The 26965-nt window shown below is 36.6% G+C and overlaps 3 protein-coding genes and 1 pseudogene across 5 annotated transcripts; 2 read left to right on the top strand and 2 right to left on the bottom strand.

Moving 5' to 3' along the window:
* Positions 1 to 265: 265 nt before the first annotated feature.
* Positions 266 to 18389, bottom strand: EMB3142 (nuclear pore complex protein (DUF3414)). Of its 3 annotated transcripts, none has more exons than XM_086244153.1 (45): positions 18070 to 18389; positions 17810 to 17905; positions 17514 to 17588; positions 17307 to 17411; positions 17097 to 17207; positions 16173 to 16332; positions 15512 to 15597; positions 15179 to 15301; positions 14859 to 15086; positions 14328 to 14417; positions 13692 to 13853; positions 13161 to 13277; positions 12843 to 13049; positions 12183 to 12284; positions 11904 to 12047; positions 11454 to 11584; positions 11237 to 11356; positions 10823 to 10946; positions 10227 to 10424; positions 10024 to 10142; positions 9684 to 9834; positions 9486 to 9598; positions 9280 to 9361; positions 9060 to 9146; positions 8845 to 8922; positions 6438 to 6644; positions 5943 to 6035; positions 5712 to 5825; positions 5417 to 5587; positions 5236 to 5291; positions 5088 to 5160; positions 4805 to 4995; positions 4588 to 4714; positions 4403 to 4480; positions 3642 to 3806; positions 3321 to 3485; positions 3108 to 3245; positions 2384 to 2527; positions 1915 to 2037; positions 1698 to 1793; positions 1447 to 1584; positions 1248 to 1348; positions 949 to 1068; positions 709 to 841; positions 266 to 597 (listed from the first exon to the last, which is right to left on the bottom strand). In XM_086244153.1, exons 1-45 carry the CDS (start codon positions 18208 to 18210, stop codon positions 514 to 516), a joined length of 5667 nt encoding a protein of 1888 aa, XP_086100279.1. In that variant the 5' UTR covers positions 18211 to 18389; the 3' UTR covers positions 266 to 513. The 3 variants fall into 3 exon arrangements, with proteins under 3 accessions (XP_086100279.1, XP_086100281.1, XP_086100280.1); XM_086244155.1 differs by having other exon boundaries at positions 1698 to 1787; XM_086244154.1 differs by having other exon boundaries at positions 3108 to 3242.
* A 1265-nt stretch (positions 18390 to 19654) lies between these two features.
* On the top strand, positions 19655 to 21291 carry LOC147285606 (2-alkenal reductase (NADP(+)-dependent)-like). Its single transcript, XM_086244644.1, has 5 exons — positions 19655 to 20154; positions 20253 to 20433; positions 20623 to 20789; positions 20913 to 20995; positions 21095 to 21291. The coding sequence occupies exons 1-5, from the start codon at positions 19921 to 19923 to the stop codon at positions 21141 to 21143; spliced, it is 714 nt and encodes a 237-aa protein (XP_086100770.1). The 5' UTR covers positions 19655 to 19920; the 3' UTR covers positions 21144 to 21291.
* LOC147285605 (NADPH-dependent oxidoreductase 2-alkenal reductase pseudogene) lies at positions 21130 to 21554 on the top strand (annotated as a pseudogene).
* Positions 21555 to 22326: 772 nt separating this feature from the next.
* On the bottom strand, positions 22327 to 23430 carry LOC147285604 (uncharacterized). Its single transcript, XM_086245810.1, has 2 exons — positions 22720 to 23430; positions 22327 to 22593 (listed from the first exon to the last, which is right to left on the bottom strand). The coding sequence occupies exons 1-2, from the start codon at positions 23428 to 23430 to the stop codon at positions 22327 to 22329; spliced, it is 978 nt and encodes a 325-aa protein (XP_086101936.1).
* Between the last annotated feature and the right edge of the window lie 3535 nt (positions 23431 to 26965).

Here is a 26965-nt window from a genome sequence, read left to right as displayed (position 1 = left end):
TATTGTTAATAAATAATCCGATTTTTGGCCAGAGAGTAGTTGAAGCAACTTAGCCAAAACTGTTGTAATTCTAAATTAGGTTGGTATTCAATCATGCTATGTGCTGTTATTTCTTACCGAAATCGATTTTAGTTGTCTCGGTTGAGTATCAGGTGTGTGTATTATTGAGCCAAGCAATACAGTTAAATATTAGCCACATATTGGATCCAGCAGCCTTTTAACACTAATATGTCTATGTAACAGTTATTAATTTGGGTTGCTAACATGTAATTGGTTCAGGGTTCATATCACATTAGATTCTGATCAATTAAATCTAGAGTTACGGAATATTAAAGATTTGACTGACAAAAACTTGTAATGCTTCACACGCATGTAAGAAGTCGTCATTTTACAGATTGCATTACATATATACCCCTGACACCGTGCTAATATTAATATACAACAACCATAACAACACAAAACAATAATGCGGAATTTATCGAGTCAAAAATGTTATAGCCGCTTAGGACATTGTCATGGTCCCAACTTTTGAATCGCCATTTCCTTGAGGGAAGTCACTAATCTGCGGAACACCTTCAGATTGTGCCCTACTTTATCCTGAGAAGAGAAGAAGCAACATAAAATAAAATTTTACGCACTTAGTACTGGGATTGACCAGAGGCTACCAAGTGTAGTATATATATAGAAGGCAAGTGGTAAGAAACATACCTCACTTAGTAACTCAAGTCGTTCTAAAGTTGGAATGAGCATTCCACACAATAAAGATATGTCTTGTACTGGTCCAGATTTGGCACCATATGTAATTCTCTTCAAAGATCCACTGGTATCAGATACCATAGAGCTGACAAACCAGAAAATAAATTAAAAACAACAAAAGAATATTCAGCAGTTTTCAACCATACCTATCATGAAAATGGCTTAGGAAAAAAACATGAAATGTGTCCTTACCTATCTTGAAAATGGATTAGGAAGACATTAAGCACATGTTCCACAACTGGAAGTAATATAGTTATTAGCTGATCTCTATTACCAACAACCAGGCACATTTCCCCCATCGCAATAAACCTCCTATAAATCAAATAATACATCAGGAAAACAATCAGATGCTTCATGTACCCAGGAAAAATATTAGATGTGTCGAAGAAATAAAACTAACAAAAACAAACAGATCTTAAGTTTAATTGAGGGAGATTATACCAAAACTTCCACTTAACACAAAGACAAATTGGCAAACATGATTGAAGTACCTTTTCTGAATATTGTCAGATGATGAAACACAAACTTGCCGAGCAAACATATTGATCATTTCATCCACCTCCTGTCTCGATAGTTCATTTATGTCTCGAATCTGCAAATTATATGCATAAAAGTAATGCAATTTGATGTTAAAAATTTATTTATGAAGTGACACACAGACGCAACAGAAAATGTTGTTCCAATCCATACCCTATTAAGTAGTAAGTATTTTTCCTCAGCAGCTCTTTCAAGAGCAGTTGTAACAGAAGTGAGAAAAGAACCAAGCAAACTCAATGTGGGTTGTTGAAGGCCAACAGCAGCATTATAATCAGGGGGCATGTCTGAGATCTGCAGTAAATCAAGCTGGTCAGAGAAGAAACAACAGAGCTATCAAGCAAATATGACTAGTGCATGTCAATCCTTAAGGGTTATGCAGATCAGCCCAACAATTGTACATGTACCTGCAGTCTCAGGGATTTCTTTGTGACCAGAAAATATAGATAAGAGCTCAGACTGAAGCATAATCGAAATGAGTTAAGCTCTGACTTCCTCTGATTCTGTTCAATCACCATGAAAGGAGGGGGGAAAGGGAGATCAGAAATATCAAAAACAACATTTAATGGAATGTACAGTCAATATGAGAATTTTAGGTTAGGCCTGAACAAGTAATGCGCAAACCTCAACAGATTGAATTGATCGAGCAGAACTGAGAATCTCCCAGTCTCGAGAGAAAAGAGCATGCATCAAACCAAAAAGCCCTTGAACAAAGCCACATTCATCACTCTCTTCATACGGCCAAACCTACAAAGGGGGAAAAGTTGAAGTGTTTGCATTATTAAATTCAAATCAAACAAGCCTTTACATAACCAACTGGAATAAAAAAGCAGACAGGAAACTCTGGTGGACAAAGAAAAAGTATTGCAGCTCATAAAACAATACATGTAGAAAATGGGAAAATGACTTGAATGGGTCAGGTTGGATGGCCCCAAAAAATGGATATGATCTATCTTTCCCAACCATGTTACAGGCCTCAAACTCTCCAATGATAATTTTGTGAAAATTAAAGCTAGCTTAAAGCAAGAAAAGTCTACCACAGTTTGTGAGACACATTTAATGAAATCCCAAATACATTATAAACAACTCTAACCTTGCTAAGTATACCAACAACAAGATTTATCTGCTCCATCACCAATTCATCAGCTTCAGAAACGTCTTCCCGAAGAACATGATCAAAAAGTGATCTGTGCCCTTTGACAAAATCTATGACTTCACGAACAATTTTATTCTTCACCTATTATATATATCCATATTAATACATACTGGAATTTTAATATGCATTAAAAAAGAAAACTGCACATAGAAAACCAAAAGAAAGTGAAGGACTGACACAAACCTCAAGGAAAATAATTAGATAAGGATAAGTATTTCACTGTTTCTTTTTAAGATGTTTTATCAGAACGCCTTTGGAAACACTAATTTTACATAACAAAATTACAAAATCTTCTAGGTGCTCCACTCATTTAATCATAATAAAAAACTAAGGCTTTTGTTTAACAGGTACACTAAAATACAGAAATTCTAATAGAAAAATAACAATTCTTATAAACAAAATATAATAATATATTGTATTGAGCCTTCTCTAGAAATGAAACAATTATCACTATTAGGTTGTGATTTATTCAATTTCCTAATCACACACAACCCCACAAGAAAATTAATAGATTTTGTATCAGTTAAAATTATCTTTAATAAATGAAGCCTGCCATGAAAAAACTGATTCTTAGACATAGAACCAGAAATCTTAAAACCTTCTTCAAAAGAAGGGGAAAAAAAATCTCTTACAATAGGGAAAATAGAAAAGGAAAGCTAACCTCAAAAAATTCAGATGTATCGACCAACGACAACAGAGAAAACACTAATCTCAGAATAGGAGTTATAATCATCCTATGCTTGATATCCCCAGAAGCATCTCTTTGATGCTTTGTGTCAACCCATCTCACACTTCCCTGCTAGTTAGTATGTAATTACATGAATGAGATAAGACAAATTGTTCGAACAAGCACACAAGCATAAGCAGTACTTACGAGAAAGTTGACAGCCCTGCACGAAGCAATATGTTCCAAAGCACCCATGGAAAAGATAACCTGAGCTCCAGATTTTCCATACTTGTGACTTATTCTCAGGAGTAAAGCAAGTTCAGCCTCAAGAGTGCATGCTCGCTGCATTGACTCTAGAGAATGCCCACCATCCTAAAACAAAATTATAGTAAGTTATGTAAGATGATGGCATATATAAACCTAAAAGTAAAAAGTGGCAACACGAAAGTGCCCAACAGAAGAACTTCAAATAATATAACATGATAAACTCAGACAGTCCACATCATATAAGAAAAATTAAACAAGCACCTGATGAGATAAATTGCTGATGTTCATAAAGCAAGATCTTAAAAAACCCCTGCTTTGAAGTTGGCTTAAGAAATATCTTTCATGATCTACACAAATCAATGCATCCAAAACATAGAGTGACATCGTCTTCCCGGGTTCACTGCCTTGAGTAGCATCCTTTATTAACTGAAGATTTATAATTGAAGGAAAAATAAGTAAGAACAAAAAAGAAGGGAAAATATTAGTTGCATTAAAATAAATTAATTGATAGTAATTAAAGATCTTGGAACAGACTAAAAGAGTAACAATTTTCTATTACGTGTGCATGTGGATGTGACTACTGTATGTGTGCAACCGTAGAAGCAGATGAAACAGTTATACTAGAAGTCTGATTTTTCTTTAGAAAGCAGTTAAGGCCATACTTTCAAAAAGAACTGATTGAATCTTCGTGGAAGGATGGCTTACAAACAATTAAGACAATACACTCAAAACTAATGTGTACTAATCTGTTGCTCAATCTTATCAAAGCAAAACCTAGCTGATATGCACAAAATATCCTCAGAAAACCCCACCCTATATCTTATCCCGATATTGCAGAACCTTCCTAACAGTCAAAGACACCTTCTATGAGAGAAGCCTTCATTACAATTTACAGTTCACATCCAACTCCTTTCATATTAGCAATATAAATTTAGTCAATTTACAACTCTTTTCAGTATCCAAAAATTATCAGGCTAGATCCTCAAATATATACCAAACAATTAGGAGAGTGCAATACTTACCAAATCCAAAATAGATTGAGCTTCTTTTCTTATTATAGAGAAATTGGCACGAGCAAGTTCTGCCTGTTCTCGGTTTATCTGAGAACAAACATAAATAGTATCATCACTACTAATGAAATTTTTTATCATCAGATGTTATTTTGTGCAAATTAAAACTTTGCATTGAAATTATTGAAACTACACACCTTCTGGAGATCCAGATCTTCACCATCTTGCTCATCAAGCAGCAAGAATTGCAGAACTGTTGACGGGACATCTGGATCAAGCATATGCTGGCAGTACTGAAAATAGCTAAGAAGCAAGGCATATTGCCTGAAGACAATGATTAATGAAGGTCAGATGCTGACTGAAAGAGTTTAAACAAGCATGGAAACAGCACCAATTTCTTGACCAGGGCCATACCGTCTCCTTAAGGCTTCTGATGATTCATGTCTAAGAATTGCCAATATAAGCTTAAACAGGATTGAGTGACAAGCTCCATTTGGTAATTGTTTTGCCATGATAATATCAAGACATGCCAAACTTTCAGAACTAAAACCACCAGGGAATAAAAATCTTTCATCTCTTAACTTTGCCATGCATGTCAGTGCAACCTACGGATATTAATTTTTTTAATTAGAGAATAAAACAGCAAGAAAGTTCAAACTGCAGCAACACAGTAACCAGAATAATAAATCGATCATACCTGGCACAATATAAATGCCATCTTCAATGAACAGTCTGGAGAAGCAGAAGCAGTCAGAGCAGCATCAAGAACCCTGTAAATGGCAAGACAATAAGTAACGGAGACAACAAAAAATGAAGAAAAGAACAGATTATGATAAAGGACATACTGATACAGAACTTCAGATCGGTTTCCAAGTGATGATATTCTTCTGGAAGCAGATATCTACTCAAAGAATTAGAGGAGAAAAATGATAAGTGTTGGAGAATGTAATGCTGACAAAAATTGGTACTTAACCAAATGGAAGAATTCCAATCATGTAATCTATTGTATGAAAGAAAAGAACAGACCTCAACAATTTGTGACCAGCCAGTTAACATATGAAGTTGGGCAGCTTGCTCCTCAAGGTTCTTATTGTGCTTCCATCCCCATCTCAACAACTGTTGAATTGTTTCTTTTACATCATTCAGCTCTACTTCACTGCCAATGTTACTCAACTGGGGATAAACAGAATTGAATTTCTGAAAAAACAATATAAATCAGCAACAGGGTCATCTCTTTTGAAACCATGGAAGAAAACAACTACACATCTAGTTCTTTAGGAATAAAAGTCCATTTTTATGGAACTTAATTAAAGGAACAAACCTGCCAAAGTTTGTCACGGAATGAAGCAAGGTCTATTAATCGATCACCACGTTCCGAGTAATAATGAACACCACCCTTTCCAGAAGTTGTAGGATTACCAAGTATGTCTTCCGCCTAAGAAATCAAATGCAGCACAAGTGTGACAAAAAAAGTTATAAGGACCAGACTGTTACCAGAAAGTCAACTTACAAGGATGCTAAATTATACTATCAGTTAAGAACCGAATATTACCAACAAATCATATTTCATATCAGAAACAATCTGGGAAAGCTTCATTGTAGTATCTGGGGATCTAAATTGGACTACTTCAAGCAACTCCAACACCTGAATTTGATACATAAATGAAATTAATTATCTAAGAAGGGACTAGATTGTAGGTTTTATCTCACAGCAATGATAGAAATAGTATGAAAAAGTCAAGAAAATTTAAACATAACAATAGAAACAACAATAATACATTTTTATTATTATCATCATGAACCATCCTTTTAACCCTTGTTGTCAAAACATCAAGAAAACAACTCCTGGAGAGCTGGTAAAATAAAAATTATAAAGAGATTTTCCAACAAATATTATTAGATACTCGTTATAGTGGAGCATCCAACCCAAAAAAAATTGTTAAAAAAGCAAAGCACAAAATAAAATTTAATAAAAGCACAAAACATCCATTAGTCCACAGTGGAGCGTGATTAAGAAACAGTTATACATTTAAGTAATTAACAATACCTTACTCTTACTAACAGTGTGGGTTCCGGCGTGTTCCACACCATCTTGAAGAGAAAAGGAATGAGATATGAGGCAATCTATTCCAATTTCAATATTTTCCTGCCCAAAAAGATGTGCAAGGATGCTATGACATGCCTCTCGGTGAGCGGAGCTATTGACATCACCAACATGCAGTTCAATCGCTAGCAGTTTCAACAGCCAGGCTCTCTGTGAACAGTAGAAGAGAAGCAAAAAAAAAAAAAAAGAACAACAGACATATATGAACACACAGATTTTAGATATGCAAATAATTTGAAACTTAAATATAATTTGGACTGGAAAGCAAGCATCAAAATAGATAATAAACAATTGCAATTTTCTTAACAAGGATGCATGAGTCATGACCAAGGCTTCAAGATTCGAGAGGAATGCAGTTAAGATAAAAATAACTATGAAACATAGGGTATTGGTGCACCAGGATGCAGAATGAATGTGAACAAATCAAAATGAAGAACACTTTTTTTTTTTTTTTTTGAAAAGAAAGAAACTTTTTATTGATCAAAGCTCAAAGCAATACACACAATGGACAAGATGTCCATTATTGAGAGAAAAGATCAAAAAACGAAAAACATAGAATTAGGCCTCATAAAGCAGAATCCATTTATCTAAGTGCTGCCCTCCAATCTAAAATTATATCGAATAAATATACACCCCTGAAGTCACTAGTAACAGATGCCCAAAGGGATGACCAAAAAACTACTCTATCCCACAATTCTTCAACATCTGCTCCTCTATAATCCTCAAAAATTCTTCGATTCCTCTCCATCCAAATAACCCAAAAAATGGCCAGCATTCTGCAATTCCAAAACACCTTGGCCTTCTTGATCCCACCAAAACCAAAGAACTTTTCACTCAGCAAAGAATAGCACCCTTCTGGCATTACCCACATTACCCCTGCATCTTTGAATAAATTTGACCACAGCTTTGCTGCTACAGAACACTAAAGGAAAATATGATCAACACTCTCCCCTTGAATCTTACACATAACACACCTGCTTGGAGATAAACAAACATTTGGCCTCCTTTTTTGTAGAATATCACAAGTATTTATCTTTCCAAGAGCTACTAACCAAGCCAAAACTCTGACTTTTGGAGGAACTTTTGCTTTCCAAATCAAGCCTGCCGGTAGAAAAAGACTACCATTGCCATGCCCACAAAGAAAGGTAAAAAAAGACTTTGAAGAGAAAAACCCTTTTGAGTCCAATTTCCAAATTCTTGAATCTCTAGTGGACGACAAATGAACTTTCTCAAGCACTAAGAGCAAGGATGACAACTCCTCCACTTCTAAGTCATTTAAATTCCTTCGAAAGCCCAGGTTCCAATTTGGTTGAAAATTAACTCCCCCTGCCATTTCTGCCACTGATAAACCATGATGATCTGACAGATTATACAGCCTTGGAAAACAGGTTTTAAAAGCCTCCTCTCCTCCCCAAACATCCTCCCAAAATCTAACCCTTTCGCCGTTCCCTACAGCCAGCTTACAGCACACTATAAACTTATTAAAGCCTTTTGATATATCTCTCCAAGGGCTGCGACTTGACCCTTTCCTTACCTCTTTTGAATCCCAACCATTCTCTTGGTTTCCATATTTACTTCTAATCACTTCATGCCATAAGGATTCTCTTTCCAAAGGATATCTCCAAAGCCATTTCCCCAATAAGGCCATATTTTTTGCTTCCAGTTTCCCTATGCCCAATCCCCCTGATTGCTTTGACTGAGAAACAATATCCCATCTAACCAGATTAAACTTTCTCCCTTCCACAGGAAGTTTCTCATTAGTTTCTCCACCCTTTTAGCTACCCCCTTTGGTATTTTAAAAAGTGATAAGTAGTAAGTTGGGATACTCCCCAAAACAGCCTGAATCAATGTCAGTCTTCCTCCCCTTGATAAGAACGCCTTCTTCCAATTTTCCAGTCTTTTCTCTATCTAATCAAAATGAAGAACACTTAACGTAGTTGGATTACGTCATCTCACAAAAGTATAACATGGACAGAAAAAATTCTACCTATAGTCCAAAAGGCAACGTCTGGTGCAAAGTTATTTCAATACTACAGTACTTAATATGTTTTTCTCATCATTCTAAAAGTGAAACAAAACTGACAAAGAAAAAGAAGACAGTAATAGTAAAAGCAATTGTGACATGTTTAGTTATCTTTATATCACAATGAATTAGAACACCCCCATCCATCACATATCTGTGTTTGCCCCTACCAATAAAATATTTTTTTTGTAACAAATAAATAAGGTAATGTATAATGAAAATAATCCTGGTATGTTGTCGACCAAACTGTCAGTTTAGAATTGTGCAAAGCTCACTAAGAGATGCATATGGCATGATAGAAAAAAGCCAAATAATTTCAGAAGAAACCTGATGAAGGGAACTGATGCGAAGCGCCTGATTGTTATTCCGTTTAGGAAGTGGGGCAACCCCAATTGTATCTAGGTGCTGTTGTTATAAAGGTAAATGTATTTTAGATATATGTGAGAAGAATGAAAACAAAATTAGAATAATACAAAGATACATCAAAATTTTAAAGTTTTATTGGAGAGCTTCAAACATTAAAAATGCAGTGTCTTTTTTACCTTTACGAAAAACTGATACTTTTTACTACTCAAAAGATCCATAGTAGGACCACATGTTAGTGGATCCAGGCACAACTCGTAAAGGAGCTGCAAAGAAAACAGTCAAGAAATTCTCAGAGTAAAGCATGGTAAAATTTCAGACAAATAACCAAATATGTGATCCATAAGAGAACAGAAAGAAGGAAAAAGTTATTCCCAGGTGGGGATTGTTTGATCTAACCTGAAAACCAAATTCATGAAGTAACAAATTTATATCAGGCTTCGAAAGCTTCTCCAAGATTTCAAGAATAACCTTCAAGCAGCTGCAAATAACATTATAGAGCAGAATTCACTGAACAGAAATTGTAAAAATTAGATATGAAAACATCAGGGCAACTTTTTTTTTTTTTGGCCACTAACATCAGGGCAACTTTAAAGAAACTAAACCTGTAATGAAATTTTGGCTGCAAAACAGTCCGTTCAATAGGGCTGTCAAGATCAAACTTGAGTAGTAAATGGGTGATATTGGGAGCTGGCCGACTGATATTGTCTACTAGAAGCTGTAAAATGTAAAAGAAAATATATAGGCATCGTAGAAATAACTATTGGAAAGAAAGAAGAAGTAAAATAAATTACAGGTCTAACCTGCAATATCAGTACACCTGGATCATCACTTGTGTTTTCTATGATCTGACACACTTCTGATCTTAATTCTAGGCAGCCTGCATAATCCTCAATCAAAGAGCTTGCAGCGTTGGATTTTAGCAGTAGCTGTACAAGCCCAACCATGCGAGAACTGTCACCCAAAATAATGATAACAAGAATCATTTATGTTTTCATCAGATATTTTGCATTAAAAATTTATCATGAAAAATGATATCTATGCGAAGTTCGAAAAAGTTTCCATGGATAAGCTCTAGGCCATATCACCCCTCATCAGATCACAGATAACAAAGCAAAACACAGAATGGAAGAAAGAAGGTACCTTAATATACTCATGATTTTGATAGAGCACTTCTGAATTTGAGGTCGAAAATCATATCTGACATATTCCAATAAAGCTACAATTTGATTATGATCTTGAGAGAGTATAACATCCAGAGGCTGCCAAAGTCCATGTAACAATGTTTAAAGGAACATTAGGGAGATTAAAATTATGCTACGCAATCTGTACGGTTAAAATGATACCTGGAAAAGAGGACGCCAGAAATCAGAAAGAAGCAAATCCTTCTCCAAGACAAGGATTATAATTTCCAAAGAGAGTTGCACAGCCTTCTCTAAAAGTTGCCCATACACTTGATTTGTCCGTTCAGTTATGATGGTATCGACTCCCGGCAAAAGAATACCCATAATGTTCCGGAAAACAGTTTTGCCACTCATGAAATCCTGTAACAAATCGTTGTTAGAGAGAATGGATTCAATAATGTACTTCTATATTAGATCAAGCAATCATGACCAAACTAAAATTCTGCCATCAACAAAAACTGATTTCAAAACCAAGATGACAATTGTAGCCATAATGGAAATATTCTCTCTAAACCAATAACCACAATGTGTATAGAACGCATGTAAACTCATACTAATAAGTAAAGATAGAATCTATTTGGATAGCAACTTAGACAAGAACGCATGTACCTATGTTAAATTAAGTAGCAACAAATCCAGAAATTAGGAGGGACAACACTATACACGTCAGAAGTTTCAGATAAAACATAACACAATCAATAGCTTTTAAGGTGAATATGCTGGATTTGAATGAACAGATAAGAATAGTGAGAACCTACTTTTAGCAACTCTAATATGGGTAGCTGCATCTGGAGTGGAGATGGTTGTGTTACTGTTGAAAGCTGAGAATGGTCAACAACACCATCGATGTCGTCCTCATTGATGTCATACAGACTCAGTATCCTGAATGGAAAATCATATGAAGATGCAAATTTCTCAACATTCTATTCAAGTCCAAATTATACCACATGAATTATACCAAAATACCAATCAGAGAGATTTGGTTCGGGTAACATAAACTAAGATTAAGAATTGATCTACACATTAAAAAAAAGAAAAAAAAAACATAAAAAACCGCCCGGGGTGGGAGGGGGGGAGGGGGATAAATAAAAAATAAAACCTTACACACAAGATGCAATAAAACCCAAAATCACAAATACAACCTTCTGAAATTGACTGTAGGATAAACTCACATATGAAAATGCTGAAGACAAGCAACAACCAACTGCCATTTCTCACAAGGGTCTGCATAGGCTCTTTGAGGGAACGGCCTGAAAACATGATCGTAGATGAACCTAAAAATGCCAATGAATCTGCCAAACATGAAAAATGTCTCATCAATGGAGTGAAACATTCCAGAAAAAGAATTCAAAATTCCAAAGAGACATTGAACAAGCCAGTAACCATTACCTACGCCCTCTATCGCTTAAGTCTCTTTCTTCAGAAATAAGAGCATTTAACAGGTTAAGGAAAGATATTGTTGAAGGATATTGTTCTCTCCTTGCTTCTATTTCATTCAACTCAAATTGCATATCATATACCTGTAAAAGATGTGATATTTTTAAGATACAAAACACATAGGACAGGTAAATTTTCTTGTTACACTAGCCCCTATACCCACAGAATTTCTAGAAGTAGAATTCCCTTGCTTGCCAAACCATGAGCAAAAAACTGCTCAATATCCCTGACATGACTTAAACAATCCTATATCAACCACCAGTTTTCCAGACCACAAGAAAAGACTTCACAGACCTACCAGGCAGGGTCAGGCAAATAATTATAAATAGAGTTGTGTTTTTGCTTATTTGGCACCTAATTATCACCTACCAGAATAAAATAAATACACCACCAAAAACCAACCTGTGATGCCATAGGCTGTGCACTCTTCCCAACATGAGATCCAACAACCACAGGTAGGTCATACTGCTCAAGATAACTCCAAATTGTATCTTTTAAGACCGGGGAGATGGAAACAAAAGTTGTTATTGCATTACGCAAAGCACCCTGCAACAGTTGGCAATATACTTTATCAATAACAATCAGGGAAATTCTATTTAAGCTTCTAAACTTTAACAAAGAAGCCACAAATGTTATACTAGGATACTCTTCAGCAAAGAAGCATTAAATACAGCCATCAACCTTCAGATAAGGAGGCACATTCTCATAACCAAGGAGCTTGAATAGAGGCTCAATATCAGGAAACCAGTTCTTTCTTTCAACGGCATTTCCATTTTCCACAACCTGCAGCACATTCAAAAGAAACATAAAAACAACTTATTCCTTTCACATATAACCAGTAAGATTGTAATGTATCATTGCCTCCCTGCAGAATTTGAATAGGTAATGGGGCAACGAAATAAGACAATCTACAAAACTAGCAAAAAAAGTGTGAGTAAGCCAGAGAGGGGGAGAGATACAAACTTGCTCATCAGCAAAGGGATAACTATATTATTATTATTTTTTGATACCCAGGAATCCCCCAGGCGGACCCGGAGTCTAAACTACGGCCCCCCGCTGAACCCTACAATCCTTGAAATTCTAGCAAATAGCCATATAGGTACCTTTGAGGAATCGAACCTCAGACCACATGGGAGCAAACCACGGGCCTGACAACTTGACTAAACCCTCGTTGGTAAGGGATAACTATATTATGAATTCCAAATAGAAGTGATAATGAAGCTACGGGAAACAGAAACTTACCACCAATTAAAAAACAAATCTAGGTTATACATCTGGTAAATAGGAACAAAAGAAAGAAATTGAAGGGTGAATAAACTGAAGAATGAAGCGAGTAAAAACCTTTTGAAGAACATTCAAATAAGAAACAAGTGCTTTTGCATCTCCCTCTGGGAATTCTGGTAACATGGCACCAGCAGTTTGAAGGGACTGTTTAAATTTCTCGTCATAAATTGATAAGCTATCAAACAAAGTGCCCCACCCAACAGAGCGGAACACTTTACCCTGAAGTAACTCAAAAACCTTTGCAGCACCTTCTTGACTACAAGCCTGAAAGGAATGTAAGAACATGAAAATCAAACAATAGGAAACTGCCTATTTGTGATAAAAGCATACTTCAAATATTAAAATTCTACACCAGCTCAGACATGTTCTTCATACCAAGGTACTCAGCATATTCAAGAAAGCCACAAGGGTTTGAAAATTTGTATGATCCTCTCCAGCAAAATTCACAAATGTCCACAAGACATCATTGCCAGACAACAGCTCTGGTTCCTTCTGTGGAAAATTATAGGAAAAAAATTAATAAATAAATATGAGGTCCAAATGTCCTACTAACAAAACATAAGAAGACACGTTACATCAGAAAGATGCATGATATACAAGAGAATAAGAAGCATCACATCAAATTAATATGAATAAAATATGTAGCACATCTTAAGGAAATTACACAATAGTACTTCTTGTATTGCATAATAAGCAAAGTACATCAAATTACTGCCATTTGGATTAAGAAACTATGAAAAAATGGAAAGGTCCTCGAAATGGAAAAAGAGTGTTACATACAACCATGGAGTCAACATTTATGACCAACAAAAAATTTAATGGCTTAATCTGAGTAATTATTTTAAAAACAGATTTATTCAAGGACAAATGAAATCTCAATTACTCAAAATAACATGAAAAGTTAACCTGATAAATTTTGCTCACAAACTCCAAGAGGGAGACAAATGGTAAAGGGCCAGTTTCAGAGACTTGTGGAGAAATTAAGTTACTATCATGCGCAAAATCACGTGATCCAGCCATACGGTATGGACTAAGCATGCTCATAGCCCTCTCCTTTGATTCTTTGACCTGCAAGGAAACTTCAACAAGTTGTAAGCAAAGCATTGCAAACTTGAGGACATGAAATTGAACAATGGAAATGAATGCAAAAACATTACATACATACATGGAGGTGGGGAGAGAGAGAGAGAGAGGGAATAAATTTATTTAACATTTTAGATTTCCAAAGTATTGATTTAAAACTAAAGTGCACAATGTTTTGATCAGCAATTCCATTAGCAGTAAGTTAGGGTAGTAGAAATTTTAGTTCCTCCTCTATAATCAAATCCTTGCTACACCAAGTGCTCATCCACAAGCTTGGTCAGATAGCAGAAGTTAGATAACAATGATGTTGCAGTCTAATTAGTTTTATAGAACAAATGAGGCATCTATGCCAAGTTAGTATCTCAACTGCATTATTTGCTAGACTTATCACATTTTACACAACAAATCAATTTTTCCAAGATATCATTATCCTCCAAGAACAAAAAAATATCAACTGACCTTGTCTCTGGCAAGTGGGTGAGATAAGAAACAGGTAATCAGCTTGTGAAGATAAGCATTGTACATATAAATCATATCCTCATCATCATTCTGCACAAATTAAAAACAAAACCAGTAAATCTTCCTAATTAGGATGCCAATAAGAAACAATGCAGGAAAACATATTTAGATCAATCACTTTTGACAACATCCACTAAAAGGGATAACAAATCCAACTAACAGCAAAACAAAGGCGCATAACAGGAAACTGTTTTTAATTTTCAATGGAACTGAATATAAGGGAACATCAAGGCATTGCAACAACTGAAGCACTTTACCAATCCAATAATCAGAGTCACCAGAAAATGCTAAGTTTGTCTTAACACATAATGCAGGAAGAGAATGGCTCCTCACTACTTTAATAGCATTTTAAGCTTAACAACCCAAGGAAAGGGAAGCAGCTAAAATTAGAGCTATTCCCTCAATTTATGAAATAAAATATGATTTAGAGCGTACATCTCACAAAATATGATTAAGAACATAAGAAACTACCTGATATGCTGCAGTTCGAAGAACTTTATCTAGTATAAACTGGAAAACATTGTTTGAAAAAATAGCTTCCAAGCACGACTGTAGGTAACCCAAATCACTCGATGAAACACTTGAAATGGTATCCCTTGCAGTAATAGAATCTTGTATTAACATCAAGTGTACAGCCCAAGCAAGCCTTGCGCTATCAACAAAACCCTCAACATTTGGATCATTTCCAGCAGCCATTACCTGAAGCACGGATGATGAGCAGCAAATTCAAGATTTTTGTTAGAAAGTTCATAAACAATGATAAGAAAAAGCCACGAAGCCTTTCATCTTACAATTTCATGAAATTCATGTCGAAAAGAAGCATCGCGGGACAGGACAGATGCTTTATCAGGTACTGCACTCAGAGCATCTGATACGAAAGCGATCACAAGAGAAAAAAGAAGACTAAAAGTAATCTGCATAGACATAAAATACATAAATAGTGTGATAAAGCAGCAACATAATATATTAGCATAACTGCACAGGGAGATACATAACAGAATAAACCAATGCACACATAAAAGTTGTGTTTTTGAGAAAGAGAGATGGTACTTCTTTTTTGCAAGCCCTACCTTGCAAAAACAATAAGCACAAATAAATCACTCAACATGAAGAGAAGGACATGCCTGATGTTTCATGGTGTTGTTAGTCTCACTAAGTTCAGCAGCACTATCTTTTAATACAAAAAATATATCCTTTACATCCTTTGAACCTGGAATCAACATATAACATAAAGATGTTAATATGAATTATTTTAAGAGAAGAAAGAACATGGAATTCATAGCATATTATAGTGGTTACCCTTGGTTTTGTTCAAACAACAGCAGCAATGTTTATCATCCATATGATTCCAATTTCCAACACAAACCATATATATTGTTTGCTTAAGCAAGGCATTGCAACATGCACACTGAAAGGGTCAAACTCTACCAATTTAGGCACCAACAACCACGACAATGGAACATATCATCTGTAGGGTCGACTCTACGAATCTTGGCAAATGCAATGGTTGTTGGACATGTACTGAGTACTCCCAAAATGTGACATCCAAATCACAAAAGCTTTGCCACCAGATGCTTCATCTATACTCTATATACAACAGTCACAACACCCTAACTTGGAAAATCCCAAGGTTCAAGATTTCTTTCTCTATATTGGAATAAATTGATTAAATCTTTAAAGTGATCAACTATTAGTTCTTTGCATGAAAATCTTAACAGTACCACACTGTGATAATATGCGAAAAAATAACACTGTAGTAAAAGACCCATTAAATGTGTTGCTTACTTGTCCGCACAACCAGAATAGAAAGAACAAGGCAGTGTCCAAGTATTAGCCTTTCCCTAGAAACCACAGCTTGCCGCTCCACAAGAGCACCTCTAGAATCAAGAACATAGCGCTCAGAACGAGGCCCACCCAGGCCAGCTGGTTCTTCTCGATTAAGTTCCTATAATTAAAACCATTACAGTTAACCATTACTGTGAAATTTATCAACACAAAAAAAAGGTCATCACTGTGACATTCAAGGAATAATTTAGAAGATGCTTCCATATTATTGTTATTATTAACATGATAGAAGATGATTCCTTTTTGAAAGATGAATAAATTTACATCGCATGATGTTATACTTTGGTAAAGTCATTTACAGAAGATCAAAAATCAGATATAAAATAAACTTAAACAAGTGAGCAAATTTATAGCTTCACAGTCCTCCTAATTGGAAAAACCCCAGGGAAGCAATGAACAACATAACAAGAGAAAATGGTATCAACAGATGTAGTAAGCTTGCTTTTAACTCTAACAAAAACAAGAGTGACGATTCTTTCTTTATGCTAACTTGATAATTTTGCACATCATCAGTGCAAGCAGGGTTTGGTTGGGCTACGTCAGAGGTCACAAGCCCAAATCAAAGACAAGGCACTTTTGTAAGCAGCCCAAAGTAAGAAATTCTCGACAGAATAAGAAATCCAACCAAAACCCAAAATGAAGTTGAAAGTGCAAAGCAGGTCCAGTGAAAAAAAGATCAAGCATCAACAACTTGTATACTTAAAATTCATTTTTATTTAGAAATTTCAAATGACTTGTAAGAAACATTGTACTCAATGAATAAGGATGAAAAAGCATCCAGAAAACGTACATGCAAAATCATAATTTACATACTGAACTTGATATATGCACAATATGAAAGAAATTTCGGTCAATGTTCCAAACCTTTATAAGAGATATTAACCTATGTCTAAGCCCATTACTGATAAGATTTTCCAAATATTTCTGGATGTCAGATACAAGATCAGCTTCAAGTCCCTGATCAAGTACAACGGCCTGCAAAAGAAATATCATGAATATCCATTAAAAAAATAAGGGTCAAAGTAATAATTAAAAGCTTCTAGGATGATAAGTAGGGGCAGAAGCATGAGATACCCTTAATAGTGTATAGAGGGCTGTTAATAGATCTCTTCTCTCAGTGTACCAGAGCCCTGCTGCAAGGCGCAAAATTTCTAGTGGCTCTCTTCCCATTAAACCCCACTGGGAATGAAAAATGGAAGTAAGTAAATGATGTCATATTTCCAACATGTAAATTATAGGCCAATGGAATATTATGACAAACAAAAGACAGCATAAATCTACCTCTTGATTTGCAGAGATAAGCAAACGGACACAATCTATCTCATTGAGATGGAGGTCATCACTCAACTTCAAAGCCTATAATCCAGCATAACATCAAACCTCAGATAAAAAGGGGATAACATACATGAGATAGTTAAGACTCTATATAGTATACAGTAGCAGCAGAATCATCACTACTTCCAGAACACACAAAACTTTATAGCCGTTCTGAAATGTAAATGAAATTGCAAATATGCAATTAACATGAGAGGGAAAAATCTGCTGTAAAACAAAACGGGAATGAACACTGTACATACAATCTGGACGTCCTGGTCGTCAAGCGATATCGGTGGCCCATCCGGAAGCCTAACTTCTCTGGACTGAACTTGCGCCCGATCCGAGGGTTTGGGAGGCTGCAAAACGCAATGAGCAAAATTCAACAACAACAGTAGAATCAAGATAACACAACTGAAAAACGAAGTAAATTCTACGCATAATTCCAAATTCAAAACTCGCCAATCACGAAATTTTAAAATATGCTCAGAGACCAAACAGGAGAGAGCTAATGGGACCGTACCGGATAGGAGAGGAGGGACTGGAGTGAAGATAGAGAGTTGCGGATGGCGAGCATGAGCTCCACTCTCTGAGACGGGCTTGGAGGCGATGGGCCCAGTAGGGCCGATTCGATGGTGGAGAGCAGTTGCTTCGGGAACACCATTGTGGTTTGTGGATTGGTAGTTTGGTACTGAAACTGGTACTGGAAAGGGACTGGTGCAAATGTCGAAACCTAGGAGAGAGAAAGTAAAAGGCGGGAAATGGGAATGCGAGGTTTTGCCCTTTCGGTACAGAGTGCAGAGAGAGGGAAGAAGGTTTGGGGTTTTCGGTAAACCTCCTAAAAGCCCTAAAGGGAGTGACGAAGTATTTGAATTTGTCTCTTTTGTTCGGTTTGAAGACGTTGTCCTTTACTCCTTTTGACAAATAAGCTTTTTTTTTTTTTTTTTTTTTTGGGTAAGCTTAAAAAATAGGTTTTTTTTTTAAATATATATATGTAAAACATGGCCATGATCCAATGGCGCACCTACACAAGACCGATCCATTTTAATAATTCGAGTGCTCGATGATACTCAGCAATTAACATTGTTCGACAATAATAATAATTATCATTATGTAATAGTGACTATTTGAAACGTCATAAAAATATGGATACTTTAAGTATAAATGCCAAAATGAGAAATAAAAATAACTCACACAAAACTGAAGTCAAAATACAGAGTACTCGGCAATTCTTACCGAGTACTCAGCAACTACTGATGCAACATCTATATGTGATCTAAAACTTACATTTAATAACTTAAAACTTGCATATACAACTTAAAATATGCATTTACGACCTAAATCTACCATCTGCAACCTAAAAGTTGCATCTACTATTTAAGAAGATACATATACAATCTAAAATTTACATGTGCATATACATATAGAGAATGCATATGCATCCACCGAACTCTCGGCAAGAATACCGAGCACTGGATAACATTATTTTTGTCTCGACAAGAGTGTGTGGGCCAATCATTTGGGGGGCCAAGACAATTTCTAGGATTTGTGTCACCGGGCTGATCACGAAGGAATCAATCATTTTCTTGCATTATGTGAGAAGGATACTCATTATACATAATGAAACTGGTGGGATACCAGGAATCCTCACCCCCAAGGTTATGCATTATTTTATAGTATACGCGCTCATATCACAGCGAGTGGCAACTTGCACAGGCTGCATTGCCCTCCCATTCCGTACCCTTTGTTTGCTGCAATTTTAAATGGGATTATTACTCCACCACCGGATTAGTACTCTTCCTCTACCCGACATTGAGTGGCTTCTGTGGCTACTCCACCACCACAGTCCTTACTATGGATTCTCAATATTCTAGTTCCCATGGTGAGCCTTCACTTTTGGATTTATTTCTATTTTCAGTTTCATTTGGATTTTGTTAATTGTCTTTTGGCAAAGAGAGAAGAACAAGAAGAAGCAAGTTACTTTGAAACCAACGGCATCTGTGGGATGGCTGGTTTCTCGACCGAAAGCATCTTCATTGAATTTTAATTGGTTGGTTTCATCATTTCTCCTTCAAGATTTTAACTTTTATGTTGGTTTGGCTTCTTGTCATAAAAGAATCAACCATTCTTGTGGATTATCATGAATATGTGATCCCAGTTTGGCAGTTTTTAAATTAGACAAGTTAGTTTTGTTAAGCCACTAGTTTTTTTTTATCAACCAATGGTTTTTTTTTTAAATAAATAAATAAATTTGTCCAAGTTATTGAAAACACCTGCCAGGTAAAGCTCTGCTTAGAAACATTAGCAAGGTAGCCCACTTGCATATATACCTGTTGTTCAGTGAGCTTTACCTGCACAAAAGAGTCCACTGAAAATGGAGGTAGTGAACAGGTACATTACAACAAAGACCCAGATAGATGGAGAACCCAAAGAGTCTGACTTTGAGCTCAGGACTTCAGCTCTTGCTCTATCACTTGACCCTGGTTCCAATGATATCATTGTGAAGAATCTGTATGTATCAATTGACCCATACCAGCTAAACCGCATGAAAAGTTACAGCTCCTCACAAAAAGCCATTGGTTTTGCAGCTCCTATCACTCCTGGAGAAGTAAGCCACTATACAATGCATATGTTTGAGTTCAGGGTCTTAGAGATTTGTTTATTACTGAATCTGAAAATGGTTGAATTATATTTTTGTGGTGACAGACTATTGATGCTTATGGGGTGGGCAAAGTTGTGGCTTCTGGGAGTCCTGATTTTGAGAAGGATGACTTGGTTGTGGGGCTCATCACTTGGGGAGAGTACAGTTTAGTAAACATTACTGCAAGCATGATAAGGAAACTGGATCCTCTGGGATTTCCTTTGTCTTACCAAGTTGGAATTCTAGGTAACCACCACCCAACATGATGCATCATCTTCATCTTCACTGTCAATTTTTTAAATGTCAATTTGATTAATAAATCGAACAGAGTTGATCCACCCTTGTCAACAATCTCAACTATAGCATTGGAGTGTTAAGCAGAGGATTGATTGTTCATAACAAAGCATTAATTAACTTGCTTTGTTGATGTTACAGGCTTCAGTGGACTTACAGCATATGGTGGATTTTTTGAAGCATGCAAGCCTAAGAAGGGGGAAAAAGTTTTTGTATCTGCAGCTTCTGGATCAGTTGGAAATTTGGTCGGACAGTATGCAAAACTGTTTGGTTGCTACGTTGTTGGCTGTGCAGGAACCAAAGAAAAGGTGACCTTACAAAAAATATATGTCAGTATAGCACTGTTGTCTGAACCAATGTATGAAAATTGATCAGAATGCTGTATTATAAGGTTAAGTTCTGAATTAAGTTTAACTAAAAACTTTTTATAGGTAGCATTGCTTAAGGGAAAGCTCGGATTTGATGATGCATTCAACTACAAGGAAGAGTCTGATTTGAAGTCAACTCTCAAAAGGTAAATCTAGCTTTTGATGATGCTCAAGGGTGGTGGTTAATTTGAAGCTAAATGCACGTCTAAAATTGGTTTGGCTGTGTGCTTGTCTTTGATCTACAGGTACTTCCCAGATGGCATTGATATGTACTTTGACAATGTGGGGGGCTGAGATGTTAGAAGCTGCAGTTGCTAACATGAATACCTTTGGTAGAGTTGCTGTCTGTGGTGTAATTTCTGAGTACACAGATGCTGCAAAGCGAGCTGCACCAAATATGCTAGATGTTGTGTACAAGAGAATTAAAATCCAAGGATTTCTAGCAGCTGATTATATGAATGTGTATTCAGATTTTCTTTCTACCACCATCGATCATCTTCGTACTGGAAAATTGCATGCGATTGAAGACATCTCACATGGTTTGGAGAGCTTTCCACCTGCTTTCATTGAACTTTTTCATGGTCATAACACTGGAAAGAAAGTTGTTAAACTTGCAGATGAGTGAACAGATGAACTGAAATCTCATTTTTGCTTGATTTACAAATTTGGAATGAGCATAAATTTTACCTGCAATAGTTTCACAAATAAGAGCAAACAGAACTATGTCCAGGAAAGGTCCATTTTTGGCTTCAACTTGATGTAACACTCATATAATCAGGTGCTTAATTAGTTAGAGGTCGGTTTTGCAAATTGCATGGTCCAAATGAAAAAAAATAAATAAAAAAAATTGAGAACCAACCAATGTATCAGGTGCTTAATTGGTTAGAGGTTTTCCATGTGCTACAATGCAATTTATATCAAACTTATTGCATTAATTTAAAAAAATCATATAGCTTTAGCAAGGAAGATAATAGTTCTATTGGTACTGCAAATCTTTATATATCTTAATTCTATTAACTTCCATTCAACAACAACTCACTTGCATATATAAGGTGTGTGCACAATCATTGGCCCGAGGTCCTATTGATATTATTGATATAGCAACAACACACACTCTCACTTACCAAGTTATAATCGAATGGACAGAGATAGATAGAAGGTGCGCGTGAGAAGACACTCCAAAACTCCGATATGCAGTGAGACATAAAATATATAGAGAGAGAGAGAGTTATTGGTCATGGCCTAGCTCTAATCTAAGTTTGCACAACATAATAATTAATAGAGAGTTAAACATAAATATCCATGTAATTAAGGTAGATCATGAACTGGAAGCTAGCCAGCTAGAAGAAGAGTCCATTAATCAGGCAGCATAGCACAAAGTGCAGGTGATGTCACAAACTTGGGCAAATCACATTTTTGGGTGTAAAGTAGTGAACTGGTTCTGTCCTCTAAATTGAAAACTCCAGCAATACGATATTCAAAATTCAAATGGTACTTCACCATGCTGCTTTCGCATCTGTTGTAATGCAGGAGGTGTGTCATCGACGTAGTATATGGAATTTGGCTGGCACCCAGGATACCTTGAAGCCAAAACAGATATGGATGGACTGTGATCACACACGAAAAGAGTCTCATCACCAATTTTTTTTACCTTAACCTGCTGCACAATGGATCCCTTGTCAATTTCATCAAAAACACACTTGTAAACCATGAAGAAGCTTTGAATCACCTCCCAAAGCTCCACCTTTGGTTTAATAATTAAATATCTTCGAACATGCAATAGGTTTCCATTGGTTGATTCCACAAGATATGACGCAACAGAACTTCGGAACATATCATTTGTAGGCGGTATTGCTTTGTGTCACCTTACTATGTTGCTCTTGCTGCTGCTTTCTACATCCAATGACACAATCGTTCCCGAATGATTTTCAACTGCATAGACTTGGCCTTTATAAAAAACAGCATCAGAAAACTTATATGGTTCCCGTAAGTTGATGGCCGTCCAAATCTCTTGTCCTCCTTTAATGAAAGATAGAAGGGGTTTATTAATGGACAACGCTATGACCACACAACTATCAGGATTCGAAGTGAGATGAGGGGACGTGATAACCTTGATGTTAGCATCTCCAAAGGTGCCTTTAACGGGAGGGAGAAAAATGGGCACTTGATCTTTCTTGAAAGGGTTGAGGAGATTTATAACAAGCAGCTCGCCAGCGTCTGACAAATCTTCTACTACCTTGGCGAACCAACCATGACCACAACAAACATAGTGCATATCAGTCTCTGTGGCCTCAGTTTTACAATAACCAGCTTTTGGTAACTGAATAGGAATGTTGTACAACTTTCCTTCAAGAATGCTGTAAAATAGTTCTTGTTCTTCGGGTATATTTGAAGGGATCATGAGCATGGGCACTCCCTCGGGCGCTTGGGAGGCAGCCCATTTGGAAGTAAGAGCAGCAGCAGCCATGTTCCTAACACCACTCTGTGGCTTCATCTTCATCGTTCTACCACAGGGCTTCATCTTCCTACCACAGGGTTTCAACTTCATCTTCATCTTCATCTTCCTAACAGCAGGAGCCATGTTCATACCACCGGACTTCATCCTCCTTAAAAATATATATAGTTAATTAAAACAAAGTAGAATATATATGACAATTAATAATCAATTAATGGTAATCGATGCAAGGTGACCTTTAATCTATATCGACCATGTAAAACTGAATGAATCCTTTAGGATTAAGGAAGGGAATCACAATCCCACAAGAACAAAAGAAATGTACCGCTTTAGGCCTCTATTAGAAAACAGACTCCGACCGCTTTTACTTACGGAAATAATTATCACAGCCTTAATTTCAAGACAATTCCTAATTTTATGAATGGAATTAACATTTAGCAATCAATCAATTTTCTTGTTGAATAAGATTTGCCCTAGATTTAGAATCAGTGAGTGATGAGAATGATCGAAAGAGTACTGGTGTTGAAAATAGTAGTGGAGACAGGAGAGACCAAGTTGCTACACGTCTGGTTTGGGTTTAGGGTTTAAAAAGTGGGGCTCTTACTTGTGCCACACGAAACAAAGGCTATGACGTCTTATATATAAAAACCCTAAACCAAGCTGCTACACGTCTAGGTAAGGCCCAGATGCTTTGCATCCCTACAGATTAAATAGGGCCAGCATGCATCAACCTACCACAAGTAATTAAGTAAATCTCAACAATACTTTGGTTTATTCTTTGTACTAGCAATACTTAGACAGACTTAAAATCCCAGGATTTTTAGCAGCTGATATTATGAATGTGTATTCAGATTTTCTTTCTACCACTACGGGTGAGCATCTTCGTGCTGGCAAATTGCACGTGATTGAAGATATCTCACATGGTTTGAAGAGCTTTACGTCTGCTTTCATTGAACTTTTTCATGGCCGTAACACAGGAAAGGAACTTGTTAAGCCTACACATGAGTGAACAGATGAACTAAAATCTCATTTTGCTTGATTTACAAATTGGAGAATGAGCATTGCTCATTGCTCTAGTCACTGTGGTTGCTTCTACTGGCACTAATTCTGCCAAGAAACGTCCATTTTTGGATTCAACTTGATGTAACACTATTTATAATCATATAATTAATATTGATAAGGATTAAGGACTTCACTACTAGAAAGTTGACAAATTTATGAAAAAGCAGAAGTTATTAAATAATCAGGTACCTAAGTAGTTAAGGTTGGTTTTGCAAAGTTTATGGGCCAAACAAGGAAAAGAAATTAAAAAAAAAAAAAAAAAGCCACAACACAACCAACCCTTATTTACAATTTCTGTCCTTTTGGATAGGGCTGGACACGGGTAGGTTTGGGTCGGTTTTGGGCTCAAACCGTAGACCAAACCAATGGGCATGGTTTGCAAATATTGGAGACCAAACCAATTCCAATTAAGGAATTGAAACCAAACCAATCCAAACCAATAGGCTCGGGTTGGGTTGGTCTATTTGGACGGTTTGGACTTCTTCAATCTTCAGTGAGATCAAGAGAGTGGGAGTGCGAGATTTGGTTGCAGCTATGGGGTACGTCAGTGAGATCGAGAGAGGACTTCTTCAATCTTTAATGAGAATATGAGATCGAGAGAGAGTGAGAATCTGAGATTGAGAGATAGACAAAGGTGACAGGGAGGGTGGAGGGTGGAGGGTGGAGGCGCAAAATAAGATTGTGAGAGGATGATGGATGAATTTTTTTTTTTCTGGTCAAAATATTGCATCAATGATAGGCCCACAAAAGGATCAGAGAAACAAAAGTGGTTGTCCAGAAAACTCCAGGACAAACAGATAAGGGAATTACAAAAGAAAACTGAAAAGGAAAAGTTCACTCAAAGGAAACCAAACGACCCAGGTAGAGCAAAGAAACAAAGACAGTGAACTAGCCAAAGTCAAGCCCGAGAACTAGCTGAAGTCGAAAATTTTCTTTTTGTATTTCATTAGATTAGGGTATGGGAAATTTGGGAATTGAGATTGTGGGATGGGTTAGTGGGATTGGGCAGTGGGAAATTCTCTGGAAGTGTATTGAAAATTTGGAATTAGAATGAAATAATGGGTATTGGACAGAGAAATTCTCTGGGAAGTGGGATGGGAATATGGGGACATGTATGGAATGTGGGAATTGAAAATTGGGGATAATAAGAATAATGGGTTTATGCGGGTTGGGTAGGTTTATGCGGGTATTTTGACAGGCCCAACCGCAGACCAACCCAACAGTGTGCAGGTCGGTGGGCTTGAGAACCGATTATCACAAAATTGGGTCTCTAGACTGGACCAAACTGTGTTTTTGCAGTTTGGGTTGGTCGGTTGGTCGGTTAGACCCGCACTTTGTCCACCCCTACTTTTGGAGGGTGAATTGTTTGTTCTTGAAAAAAAAAAAAAAAAAAACTCATATAGCTAGTTGGATTCAGGACCTCAGGCACAACTAACCCAGACACTGACTTCCACACCTGATAAGTGCTCTGACTTTATAAAGTGATCGAATCCGAGGGCTATAATCATTTTAATCTCAGAAGGAAAAAAAAAAAAAAGAGCAAATTATAATTTAGTACCTCAATTTTACACTGATTTTCAATTTAGTACCCCAACTTTAAAAATTTGACAAAAAATGCCTTAACTTTTATTTTGTGTCAAAATAGTACCTCCGTTAGTTTTTCTGTCAAATAAACCGTTAATGCTGACGTGGCAGAGGTATTTTTGTCTTTTTTCTCACATTTAAAATATAATAATATTTTTAAAATTTTTTGAATAAAAAAAAATTCTTACAAAAATTTAAGAGTAAACTTCATTTTAGTACCTCAATTATGTACTGATTTTCAATTTAGTACCACAACTTTAAAAATTTGACAAAAAGTACCTCAACTTTCATTTTGTGTCAAAATAGTACCTCCGATAGTTTTTCTGTCAAATAAACCGTTATCTGCTGACGTGGCAGGGGTATTTTCATCTTTTTCTCCACATTTAAAATATAATAATATTTTTAAAATTTTTTGAATAAAAAAAATTCTTAAAAAAATTAAAACTTTAAAAAATTTAAAATTTTTTTGGGGCCCTCCCCTCCCTGCCCAACTTTCATTTCGTGTCAAAATAGTACTTCCGTTAGTTTTTCTGTCAAATAAATTGTTATCTGCTGACGTGGCAGAGGTTATTTCATCTTTTTTCCCACATTTAAAATATAATAATATTTTTAAAATTTTTTGAATAAAAAAAATTCTTAAAAAAATTAAAACTTTAATAATTTTTTAAAAAAAATTTGGGGGAGATAGGCAGGGAAGGTTGGGGGGGCTGGGTTGAGGTTGGGGTTGGGTAAGGAGGGGTGAGGGGCGATGGGACTGGGGTGGTCGGGCAGGGAGAGGGGGAAGGATGGCTGGGGGGAGGGCTGGGGAAGGGCTGGGTGGGGGCGGGAAGGGAAGGTGATGGGGCTGGGTAGGGGCAGGGAAGGGAGGGGAGGGGAGGGGCTGGGGCTGGGGCTAGGGCTGGGGGGGAGAGGTGTGCGACGGGGGTTTGGGGTTGGGGCTAGGGGGAGGGGATGCGACGGGGACTAGGGGTTGGGGGTGCGACGACGCTGGGGCTGGGGGGAGGGGGTGCGACAT

Source organism: Dryas octopetala, chromosome 5 (assembly GCF_963921425.1).
Source record: "Dryas octopetala chromosome 5, drDryOcto1.1, whole genome shotgun sequence".
In the NCBI taxonomy this organism is placed as follows: domain Eukaryota; kingdom Viridiplantae; phylum Streptophyta; class Magnoliopsida; order Rosales; family Rosaceae; genus Dryas; species Dryas octopetala.
This window is presented reverse-complemented; position numbering and strand designations above follow the sequence as displayed.